The sequence below is a fragment of the Melozone crissalis genome, unplaced genomic scaffold, assembly GCF_028551555.1.
Source record: "Melozone crissalis strain CALT ecotype California unplaced genomic scaffold, PUWL_Pcris_2 ptg000016l_1, whole genome shotgun sequence".
Classification (NCBI taxonomy): Eukaryota; Metazoa; Chordata; class Aves; order Passeriformes; family Passerellidae; genus Melozone; species Melozone crissalis.
In genome coordinates this window covers 19,630,891-19,643,877 of record NW_026535794.1, presented here as the reverse complement: position 1 = coordinate 19,643,877, position 12,987 = coordinate 19,630,891, and the positions used below count along the sequence as shown (strand labels likewise).

General features: G+C 35.6%; 2 protein-coding genes across 5 annotated transcripts in view; both read right to left on the bottom strand.

Moving 5' to 3' along the window:
• Positions 1-12,987, bottom strand: part of LOC128935191 (LIM zinc-binding domain-containing Nebulette) — a 247,603-nt gene that overhangs the window by 37,378 nt on the left and 197,238 nt on the right. The gene's annotated exons all lie outside the window — the stretch shown is intronic.
• Positions 1,778-12,987, bottom strand: part of LOC128935190 (nebulette-like) — a 92,298-nt gene continuing 81,088 nt past the window's right edge. For all 3 annotated transcript variants that reach the window (XM_054273312.1, XM_054273314.1, XM_054273315.1), the window contains 7 exons: positions 12,748-12,858; positions 10,858-10,968; positions 10,081-10,191; positions 9,075-9,179; positions 5,882-5,974; positions 2,573-2,665; positions 1,778-2,154 (listed from right to left, as the gene is read on the bottom strand). In XM_054273312.1, the coding sequence (XP_054129287.1) occupies positions 2,011-2,154; positions 2,573-2,665; positions 5,882-5,974; positions 9,075-9,179; positions 10,081-10,191; positions 10,858-10,968; positions 12,748-12,858 (768 nt within the window). In that variant the 3' untranslated portion in view covers positions 1,778-2,010. The remainder of the gene's footprint in view (positions 2,155-2,572; positions 2,666-5,881; positions 5,975-9,074; positions 9,180-10,080; positions 10,192-10,857; positions 10,969-12,747; positions 12,859-12,987) is intronic.

Sequence of the window (12,987 nt, the reverse complement as noted above, 5' to 3'; positions counted from 1 at the left end):
CGAGCTGATATTATCTTGATTCTTCTTGACTCTCTCCATCTCAGGAGTGACACTCACAGCAGTAGCTTTGCCAGGCTGCTCTCTGTAGTGAATCTATTATTTAACAGAATAAAATATATATTCATACTATTTCAGGTATAGCAACATATCCTTGTTTTATATAAAAATGCATGACTTCAAAGGTCATCCAGGAAACAACAGAAAAGCTAAAATGCATCTGAAGTTTATTACAATATATAAAACTTGATTTTTGAAAGACAACCTTGAATTTTTTTAATGTGCAAGCTGTTTATTAATGCATTTCTGTGGATATATACCCACGTATGCACACAATATCTGGCATTTACCAGACTGGTTATTGGCTCTACAGAGAAATAACTTATATTTGGAATGGGGTTAAGCCACATATAATGCAGTAAAGGCAAGCAGAGCATATGAAAAACTGAATTTAAGAAAGGTCCACTGTAAATACATATTTGTCAAGACAGAGAAATTCCATAAGTTCTCCATCTATATTCTAAATTCTATATATTACATATTCAAAGGTGATTAAACACACAGGGTGCAGTACATCAGACAACTGCCAATTGAATCCAGCCTAATTTCACCATGCATTTATTTAAATGTACTGTAGGAATATCCCCTTCATCACTCTAGAATCAAACACACTGCATTAATTGCATTAAATGCACACCCAAGGCTGGATCAGAATCTAAAGCAGATCAGGACAGGATGTGGCACTGACAGACCAAGCAATCTAATGTTAACTCTAGCCCCACATGCTGGGAAGTCAGATATGGTAAATATTTAGTAACAGATTCTGGCAACAAATTCATATCAAATCATATATTTTTATGCAAAATAAATGCTTCCATACAAAAGCAAACTCTTAGGTTTAATTGATAAGGTTAACTGTGCAGATACATTATGCTCATAATTCTGCAGTGCACTGTGGCAGTAAGGCAGCTATTGCTTAAGCAATTTTCTTCCAGCATAACACAATTTTGGTCTGTCCACACCAATGGAAAAATTAATTGAAAAACTAAGGTCTTACTAAAACTACGGTAAACTTTTAAATTGATTAGACTTGCAAATTAACATTTATAAAGGTAAAATGAGTATTCAAGAATTGATGCTTCTAGAAATGGCTGAAGTTAACAAATACTCACTCAAAGCTATTCAGGTGACTTGAAAAGAATTTAAACTTCCCAGTGAAATTTTCACAACACAAAAATTGGTGAAGAGTAAACAGTAGTAGTGTGAGTAGAAGTAGTATACAGACTGGCTTGAAAAAGGGAAAGCAGTTTTTGAACAGAATACATTCTAGGAAAGCTAGATATATCAGCAGGAATCCAGAAGTTGAGTTAGAGGGACAGAATTCTTGAAAATTGTGACTTAAAATTATTTTGGTGAACACAGAAGAAAGCACCCAGGGAGACACTGTAGCTGTTTGTGCACCCACGACCCAGAGCTGCTGATGGCAGCTCTCAGTGAGGAGAGTGCCTGGTCTCTCATGGACTCATCAAGAGAGTGCAACTTCATCAGTGCAGGAAGGCAGTAGCATGCTCCAGTCCTTGCCTCCTTCTCTGTACCCCTGCAAATGGTTATCTCAGCCATTAAATACTAAATTCTGATGGGGAGGTTACTGAGGAACCAGAAGGAGACAGGTAAGAGAGCAGAAGTCTGAGCACAGCTGTAGCTAATTTCTCAAAAAGCAAAGAAATATAAAACTGGAAACAGATATTTTGTTAAAAAAAAAAAAAGAAGGGCCAAGATTTTCTACAAATATCCAAGGAAGGGAATAACATCTCAAAGCATTGCAGCCATTTCTTTAACAAAATATGTGATGGTTCACCTGCCATTTCCCAAACCAAGCAAAGCCTTCTCACAAATGCTTCCTAAGAGAAGATTTTCAAGTAATTCCATTACTTGAATTTGAACACATTACAATACATTAGTTTCCACCCAGACTAAGGAAAAGGCATCATTTCAGAAGGCAGAACTTCATGGTCATCTTCTGCACCCAAAAATTACACAAAGTATTAAAGGATAGCAACTTCCCATGCTGACATTCTCTTGATTCCTCTTGACTCTTTCCATCTCAGGGGTGACACTCATGGGTGTAGCTTTGCAGAGCTGTTCTTTGTACTGAACCTAGCAAACATGTCAGAAGATATTAGAACCGAGATTTCCAAGTAACAGAAATACATAAGTGTGCTAGACATCACTACAGAGCACACTGCCTTTGGATGGAAAGTACCATTCCTTAATAATCAATCTCATCTTCCCACACAATACTCAGTACTCACCCTCTGGCAGTTCTTCTATTTCAAACACAGACAATTGTTATTTCAACAGGAATACTTCACTCTCATTCTTATGAATCGAAGTGCAAGACTGAGGATTTATCATAATTATTATAATTATGACAATCAATTATTACCATTAATTGATTAAATTGGTCTTTTTGGACAAACAGAAAGTAGCACAAACATCACAGACATATTCACCAAGACACAAGCACATTTAATACAGCAGAGAGAATTGTGCAAGAAATTAAAATGGGACACACATTACTGATATTCTTCTGGTTTTCCTTAACTCTCCTTAGTTCAGGTGGATCAGAAATAGTTGTTGCACGCCGAATTTCCTCCTTGTATTTAATCTGCACAATAGATATTACAAAAATATTACCAATTTAAAGAAGAGAGAGATAGGCACCAAAACCCATCTATCACTTTATACCCTTAGACATATCGCTCTACTAGACCACATCTACTGACACCATTGGCCTGAAAAGCAGCAGTTGTACTTAATTTCTAAAACAGTCTGCTAGGGTCTCTGATGTATCTTGTTTGATGCAATGCAGCAGAGAGTGCTTAAAACAATTCTAGTGTACTAAAACTCTTACATTGGGAATATACATCACATGGGATTGTGGCTATTTTCACCATAATTGGGGTGCTGCATAGACTACTTGGAGATCCACATCACTTTGAAAATTACTTGGTCTTACTATTTACTTGCTATGGAGTCTACCAGTCCATTTCAGAAACCAACCTTTTAGGTGTTCCTAAAAGGGTAAATGGCTTCAAAGTCTCATTGAATTGCTTTAAAAACACATGAGACACACAGGTGAGGACGTAGTTGTCTGGACTGTTGAAACCTTTGCAGGTGTTGTCAGATATTTACTGGTTTTTTCCTAACATTTAATTTTCAACTCTCTTCTCAAGACATGTTACTTCTGGAGAATGCCCAATTTCATAGCACAGACAAAACAACTTGTTTTCCTCTGAGCTCATACTTGGAAGCTGCTTTGACTGAAATTTATAAATAAATAAAACCAAACCAGCCCAAAGTACAGACCAGGAACGGAAAATCACAGTCCAGACAGTTTAGGACTGGCAAAAACACTATAGCACTAGAAAAAGGGTCTTTTAATAGAGACTATTAGGTAAGTTTAAGAATTGGCAGTGGTACTCATCCTTAAAATGCTGCAAAATGTCTGTTACTTGAATTTTAATAAAACTTCAGCTTTGTGGTATTGACTGACATACCAGAGGGGTTTCCTCACAGATTTCACACTAACAAAAACACAAATAGATTCTCCCAAAACACTTCTTCTTCCCAGTGCTGTGTCCAACCCTGCCTGCCCCACAATATAAACAAGTTTTTAAAAAGTCCTTAGTTATTTGTAGCTTCTCCTCTGAATTCAGCTACAGCCCATGGGTCTGTGGCTTGCTTTGAAAGTTCTGAGAGATCCCGGCTTCTTCCAAACCAATCATCACAACAGGTGAGAAAAGCTCAACCTCCTTGGCTGTCACCACCTTGGTATTTTAGGCTTTGAAAACACCATTCTTATGTTTTCCTTCTACATATGTAGTCTGGAAGAATCTGATCACTTTCAGAACATGATTCAATGGGCTTTTTTGTGTGGTTGGTTGTATTGTAAGTGTTGTTTTGGTGCCCTGGTGTTTCTTTCAGTGCAAATTTGCTTCACATTCCACATATTAGTTTTGTTTAGCCCAGAAAATAGTTTTAAGGCTGTCCCAAGTTCTTCTGGCTAAATTCAAAAATACGTGTAAAATATTTAAATCTAATGGATTCAGAATTGGTGCAATTTACCCTTCCTTTGGGACTCCTGTAAATTACACAATACAATTTCCCTCTTACTGCACAATATAATTTCCCTCTCACTGACATGTAATTTGAAACATTCTTGTACATTGCCTTTAAATTTGGCATGCTATACCTCTAATAAATATTATACAAGACTAAAGTAATTTCAAGTACACTACACGTAGTAAAATACCTTTTGTAAAACATTAACTCTACACAAAGACTAGCAAGGTAAAGGCCATGCTATTTACATACTACTACTACGCCACTAATGCATTTTGTACTTCCCTTGGTAGGTTTTTCCTCAAATGTGTTTACTAGCATACTGATCAACCTTTCATTTTTCCCTCTTCACCACTATTTGGGATTTCTAAAACAGCAAGAACAGTGTACACTATTTTTCTGTTTCACTTTGAAATATATTGTGAAAAAGGATTAAAGTAAGACTTCTCCTTTCTGTGTGAAATAAATGTCTGTGGTAATTCGAAATTTAAAAGCAAAATAACAACAAAAAAACTAAACAAAGAAACAAAAAAAACCCCTCACCCTCAAATCAAGAAAATCAACGGCTTCCCAACCAGCAGGTTTCAACTGTTCAATATCCAACTATTTCAGGATTTAGAACACATGATAGCTTGCACTGTGACTCAAAATGACAAGATGAATAGTGATGGATAGAGTAGAAAAGAAATTTTAAGCAAAATAAGAGATTTTCAAAATTTTTTGGAAATTCTCTACTGACCTTACTTTGGTGGGAAAATTCTCTACTGACCTTACTTTGGTGGGAAAAGTTAGTTGTTTAACACTATTCAATAAGCAATGAAATTCTATGAGAATAAGTGTCCAGAGACCCTAATTCATATTTTAACTAATACTTAAACACAACATAGTGTCATGTCTGTACATTATTTTTGAACTTTATTTTAAAAAAAACATCTAATAATTATAAAAGTCACGTCAAAAACATAAAAATTGCCCCAGAGGAGTCCCCACCAAATATAAAAAGGAAATGAATAACACATTTACAAGGGTTTTGCTGCTTGGCAGTCACTTTCCAGGTTTTTTCCAAGTTTTGCCACATATTTAGCAGAAGATGATGTATTATTTGAAGAAAACATTCATTTTGATATTTTATTTTAATCTGCCTATTAAAGTGCCAAAGACATTGGGCATTCCTTAGATAAACAAAATCAATTCAGAACTAATCTCATCAGATCCACAGATCAACTTGTGACCGGCACGTAAAGACCCAACTCTCCACCTTTTCACACAGGTGAAATCTGGACACAGTTTATCTCATCTTGAAGTACAAACTGTATCAAGTCTTATGCAATACATGCAGTCTCTAACAGAACATGACAGACTTTCTTTTTGTCACATGGTATTTTTCTAACCTGTAAATACTGCTGCTGTTCAGTCTGTCATATGGGAAATGCATCGCATATTTCTCACTCCTGAGAGTGAGAAGTTTTCCTATCAACAAACCTTGAACAAAACACTTTCCTCAAACATTTAGTTAAAATATTTTCTTATTTTTCTTAATGTTTCAATTTGAATCTCTACCTTTGGACACAGAAGTAGTACAGTAGAGGGGAGTTCTAGCTGTGCTAAAGCAGAGCTCTATATACAAAATTCAGTGGACAACTATTTGAATGAGATGTGTGATAAGAAAATGAAGAACTTTTTAGTAAAAAAAAAGGGTAAAAAAAAATTTGCTCCACCTTTTATTCACATAAGAATAATTTATGATAATAGCACTTACCGAACTAATATTCTGTTGATTTTTCTTTACTCTTTCAATCTCTGGAGTATCTTTTACAGCTGTGCCAGCTCCTACTTCCTTCTTATAAAACACCTTCATTTCCCCAAAAGAAAAGATAATTATGAGACTGTTAGCAATGCAAATGCTAGTTCTCATAAAATGGCTGGGCAATTTTCCAAGTTCCAAATTGGTCTGGCTATAAATCTTGCTAAGAAAGCAAATACTTTAATTTTTCATAAATAAGACTAATTGTCAATAACTATGATAACATTGTTTTCAGCTGTAACCCCGATAATATATTCTCATTCTTTAAACTGATCTCAGTATTTTTAAGTATTTGGCATATTTAAATTTGGAAAAAATATTAGAATTTATATAATAATGTATAAAGTTTTAAAAATGTAACTTTATGCTTGAGTAATTTCATTCATTTCAATGTTATTGAAGGTATATGCAGGATTTGATTTGGTTTCTGTAGTCTTCAGATCTTAAAATACTGTGAGAAGCGAACAGACATTACTATTATTTCTAAGTTAACAAACTAGAAAATTGAAATATTCATGGAAAAATAACCATAACAAACCAGAGCTACAATCCAAGTCATGCAATTTTTGACTCCTAGATTCAAGCCAGAAAGCTGAGGACTATCTAAAACCAAAAGTCACTTCCTAAAAGATACACATGCTGTTTATAAAATTCTATTTCAATTGTTTCAGTAAAGGATAAACACAAAGCACATCAGTAGAATCAATCATTTGAAGTTACTGAAAGAGATAGTAAATAACTGCTCCACAAGTTCCAAGAATGGTTACAATTTAAATAACCATGGAGCACCAGTTCATGCTGCAAAACTCCCAAAGAAGTCTTACTGGATTTTCAGTATTTGGTGTCACAGCTGTTGCCACTCCAGTATTTCCAGGCCATTAGTGTAAAAAACAAGTCTGATCCTGGAGTTAATAAAATCAATCTTTATCATTTAGTATTTCTGCCTTTCTTATATCAGGATTTATTTAAGTTTTCCTATCAACAAACCCTGAACAATAAAAACATCATTCTTGATTAATTCCTCTGACTTCCTTGAAGTCCTCCATAGCCTGGGGTGAATACTACTGCCAAATATTCTAGAGAAGAGTCAATGTCTGCAACTAATATTTTAAATATTCAGAAAACCTTTAACAATCTAGAATTTTGTTTTACCATGTGATAACAGAGACAGGTTATGTGTAAGAACTTGAAAATTCTTCTGCGTCATGTCAGTTAGAAAGATTTATATTGTGGACTGGACTGGACAATATACTTTTCTCCTCTACCAAGGAAGGATTGGTAAAATATGTTGAAGACAGGAATTTTTCTATGAAAGAGATGACTGTGAAGTAAATATCCTTTTATAAATCATCTGCCAAATGAGCTAGTGAGCTAAAAGCAGCGACAATCTTATCTGCAGAGCTAGTTGCTATTTTTTGTCCCTTAAGGCAGAAAAATACTTGAGACAAAATCCAAATATCATAAGATTACTAGGGGTCATTGCATTTTTTATCTATTTGGGCTGCTTCCAGCTGTATCTTCACTCAGTAATAATTTGCCTTTATCATCTAAACTGCACAGAAGAATGAAAGATTAAAACAGAGAAAGAAGAAAAAAGGTAGTTCATTCACTGCTGTAAACTGCTTTCCTACAGTTGGAAGACCCATTTCACAAAGAGGAACAGGAAAATCACAAAAGAAAGCAAATACAAATCACCTCGAAGACAAAACATTTTATTTCTTATTATCTAGAACACCAACAAAGAGGATCATTGTCAGCCTTGGCACTGAAAGCTCAGACTGGCCTCCAGGGCTGCAAAGGGTTCACATGCATCAGAGCCTTGTCAAGGCTGAATTAAGTAGTGATACCTATCTTTAATTAACCAAGCCTGGTACCTCAATGTTAGTGAGTCCACACTACCAGAGCCACTGTCTTACTTGGGGACTTCATCAAAAGCTATCAAGGGCTGGAGCAGGGAGGAAAGCAGATCACAGGGGCTGGCTTGGATGCCTCTGTTCCAGGGAGTTTCAGCCTGACAGGACACCAGTGACACCAGAAATGGGGATAATCACATCACACTATGCTGCAGGGCACCATTCCAGGAGCCAACAGGTGACAGGAAGCAAAACTGGGCCAGTGGGCCTGTCAAGAGCTCCTTCTAGAAAGATGCAGCTTTCAGCTGCCCTCATTCAAAGGAAGAAAAAGGGCAGGTGATGGCTGGAGATGATCACAGCCTGGAGCAGGCTCAGAGAGGAATCTCCTCTGCTCTCCCCACAGGCTCTTACTCCCCTGCAGAATCCTCAGCTGCTCATGGGAGCTGCAGGCAAACACCTCTGGGAGAAACTGAGTTTACTCAGACTTCTGAGAGTTGGGGAAGCTGAGGATATCTCTAAGTTAAGGAACAAGTGTGTCAGATAATACTAAAAATATTTAAGTATCTTATATTCCTTTCTCTCAAATCATTGGCTTTATTAGTACTACTTAGTCTGCCATAAAAACCAGCCACTGACTGGCCTTTTGTTCTGGAGGCCAGATTTACTCCTCTTCTCTGTTATATTACAAGCAAAGGCAGAATTACAAACAGCAGCATTAATGGGCCCAAAAGGGAAGTGAAACTTAATACATCCCAAAATGGGCAATTTCAGAAATCTAAGCTCATAATTTATATTTAGGGATAAACTGAAACTTAAATCTAGCATAAAATTTAAAAATATGCCCAGTGTAATATAAAATCATTTTTTATATATATATATTTTTGAAATTTGATCTGTTCTAATTTTATACCCCAATCTTGATGTTCAGTACTTGTGATAGGAAACAGATGAAAAATCTTGTATGTGTAGCAAAAAGCCTAAGATTTTTTTCCCCTTTTAAATAAAGTACTTCCTGGGGCTTGATGGGAAAAAAATCTTCATTTAAAAATAACTGTGGCTTGGCAAGGTGGTATAAGTGGTTTAGAAATTGAAAATAAAAGTGTTGCACCTAGAAAAGCTGGATATTATTTTTGCTGAAAGAAACGAGTGATACACTCTTGCCAGGAAAATTATAGAAATGGTTCAAAGGACACCTACTCATAAGTTCCCTATTTTGCTCTGTGGCACAAGAGAGCCTATTGAAACTAAAAAATATCTGGAAAGTTACAAGCAAAGAGAAAAGCACTATTACTCACTGAACTGATGTTTTTCTGAGTACTTCTTATCCTCTCCATCTCAGGAGTGTCTGGGACAGCAGAATAGTTACAGAGCATCTTCTCTGCTTCATCTTTGTACATTTTCTGGAAAAATAATTTTTACATGTCTATGGTTTTTGGGCTCAAGATATCCAAACTGCACAAAAGATGCTTATTGCTGATGAGCCTCCTCATCCCTGTCCAGTATTTACTTAAACCTGTCTTCTCCATTATACTGTTACCACTGTCTGCCCCCACACTAAAATATATATAATATATCCATATATAATAGATCCTCATCTATAACATACCTTCATACATAATGTATCCTCATACATATCTTCCCCTCCCTGTCAGGATATATGTAATGTAACATTAGGTAATTTGGTAATGTGAAAAGAACTACAGGCAGATGTAAATAATTAAATTCTATTTGCATGGTGTAACAGGCCTAAATACAAATAAGAATCAGGCAGTTAAGACATTTCCCTTCATGTAAATTAATTTAGTATGGCTATGAAAACCTCTACAGAGCTAGAGAAGAAGTATTTTGAGCAGAGTTTTTCAAGCAGTCATTGTTACACAGAATTAAAACATTCGAGCATTTGGTTTTTGACTATGTCAACCTGGCTTACTACTTCTGAAGCTTTTTTGAGCCACTGTATTTCTGAAATATATGGACCAACTTGCATCCCTTTTCCTATAATTTCAATCCCCAGATCCTTTTTAAAGGATAAAAAATTATCCTATCTTTCTGAAGAAAAAATAAAGGGGAAAAAACACATAACTAATACTACAACTGTCTGTACATGCTGTCTTCAAAGCTATTCTCATAGTCCTGGTCACATTATAAAAATTAATTCTTCAATTTATTCAATTTAATATTTTTATTTTGCATTGCTTGCTTTTTTTTTAGCTTGAGAATGTTCAAGAGGAGTTTATGGTTTTAACATCTCATTGTGTTTTGCTTTCAAAGTAATTTTAAAGCAATTAATTCTGTACTCACCTGGCTGAAAATTTCAGAAGCTTTTTTGGCTCGTTGAATATCAAGGGTATCAGCACCCACTTCCATTCCCTTTCCTTTAATTTCATTCTCCAAGTCTTTCTTGTATTCTTTCTGAAAAGAATAGCATTGGAAACATTCACAGCTGACAGACAAATTCTTAAATTTTTTCCCAATTTAATCTGTGCAATTTCACTGACCAGCATTCATAAACCACCAAATAACTGATGATTCAACAGTACTAGTTTTGTAGAACCTACCCATGCAATGCCTGCACTGTAGTTGCTGATGGGTTAAAAAACTCTTTTAACAGGCTGCTCACTTTAAGTATAATGTAGCCTGCCTGTCTCTGCAGTTTTGGCAGCCACAGTCAGACTCATGTGAGGATTTCTCCATCTGCTGGGCCTTGCAAGAGTGAAGTCATAATGCTTTAGCATCCCTCTAACTCTGTTTATCATTTGGCCCTACCTAAATAAGCAGCTATTTAGACCTAAGAGCAGCAGGGCCCACAGTGACCAAGCATACCCAGGCCAGGCCAGGCCCATGAGGAACAAGGACAACCTGCAAAAGGTGATAGGAAGGTCTAAGTTCTGGGAAGTCTTAACTTCCCCCCTAACAATGATTATGCAACTGTTCAACTCTTTGCAGCCCAAGGGATTAGCTATTTAGAGAAATCTGTGTTTTCAGGACTGCCTAGATTGGCCACCACCTGGAAATCTCAGCCACAATAATTTGTTGCACTCTGTCAAATGGAAAGCTCGCCCCAGGAGCGGTACTGACCATGCTTGCAATTTCAGAAGCTTTCTTGGCTCGTCTTATCTCAGGTGTATCTGGACCAACATCCATGCCTTTCCCTTTAATTTCAGTTTCCAAGTCTTTCTTGTATTGTCTCTGTGAAGATAGAATTTATATATGATATTCACAAAATTCAGAGAGTTACAAGTAGATTTTTTTTTCACAAGATACTCAAATTTAGGATTTAGAGTCAATCAAAACTTGCAAGAGTCACAGTTCTCAAGACTCTTGGTGAGCTGTTGTCAGAAAAAACACATAACTACAGGAGGAAAACTTTTAGAAGATTTTCAATGAATGTACAAATCTCTATCAATGAATTTTTAATGTGGCAGAGGGTGGGAGGAAATCAGCCCAAGTAGCTTGCTACAGTTTTCCTCTAAAGTAAAGGGGAAGTTTAGCTCTGCAGAACATGGTGTAATAAGTCTGTCCTTGGTGCCAGTCTAATTGAAACACATTTTACGTCTAAGAAAATATTTTATTTATGAAAAGACTACATGTTAGAAATTTAATATCATACAGAACTGCTTCCAGTGAACTTCCAGATCAGGAAGTTGTAATTTATTAATTTAATAGGTCCTTCCTGAACCATAGCCATTAGGCAAGTGGCAGTCCTCATCCGTGATTGCTGCTTTTTCCTCACGACATAAATTATAAATAACCAATAACCTGAAAACAAAATTAATATTTCATCTTCAGCTTATCCAAGCAATGATATGCTCCTTGTTCATCAGCAAATTATATTAAAAAGTAATAAGGAAATACTGTATACAATACTTGTAGATTTTTTTTTTATAAAAAAAATTCTCAGCCAGTGCTATTTCTACTTTCAGTGCTGTAGTAATAATATTTTTTTTTTCTATTCTAGGTCATATCTGCCTGTGGAAAATTCTTCTTTTTCAAAGTAAATACATGTAATACATATAATTTTTAAATGCCTCTTACTTTTCTGTTTATTAGTTTTAGCTTGTTAGAGTTAGAAAAAAACAAATATGTGTTTGTACTCAATACAGTGGTTTGATCACTTACAAGAACATGAGCAAAAAGACTTTCAGTCTTCTATCTCTGTTCACTGATGTGCAAATAAATGTGATAAAACAGCCCCCTACTTCACAAACCACATTTTTTTGCAAGAATTGTAAATTAACCTGTAAGAATACATCCTCCCCCAATTCCTCTCTGCTACAGGTGGGATGGCAGATGTTTCCTCTAAGCTTCATATTGCATATAAAACCAAGGAAAAGATAATCCCAGGAGTTATAGCTACATATTCTTGCACTTCTTCACAGCGGTCAAATTGGCCCTATCCATGGCATTCCCTCTGTTTTTTATGGATATGTGTGTATATATATATATATATATATATATATATATATATATATATATATAAAAAATATGTATCTAGATATAAAAATATCTTTTCTGTGTACATGTGTGCCTGAATAAACATATATATATTATACTATAAATAAATTTTAAAAATTTATATGTATATATATATAATTCTGAAATTATTCTCCCCAGGCATAACATGCTTTGCCTTCCTTCTTCCCTCCCCACAACCTCCCCTTCGATGTCTGGAAGACCACCCGAACTCATGCACTGGGAAAGCCTCAGTAGAGCCCAGCTCTAAATGCTGGATCTACTGACCCCACTAACAATCTCCAACGACCTTTTACTTGCCTGAAAATCTGAATTATCTGTCCTGTGTAGTTTTTCATCCAGAGCTTTACTACATTTTTCAAGCAAAACAGAAATAGCCTTAGTTTCAATACTTACATATTTCATTGCAGATTATGTTAAAAAAAAAGTAATCTTTTAAGTTTTACACAAAGTGAACCTTCTGTGATATTAATAACTTTGACTAGGATAACATACCTCATTTAGTATCTGAGCTGCATTTTTCACTCTAATCAAATCTGGTGTATCTTCAAACACTGTCATTCCTTTCCCTTTCATCCCTTCTTCCAAATCTTTTCGATACTCTTTCTAAGGATTAAAAGAGAGAGAGAGAGAGAGAGAGAGAGAGAGAGATATCACCACTTCTTATTTTGTGTGAGATCTTGAAAAGAAATGCCACTTATTAAACATCTGAAGAGTCTCTTTGAAATTTCTATG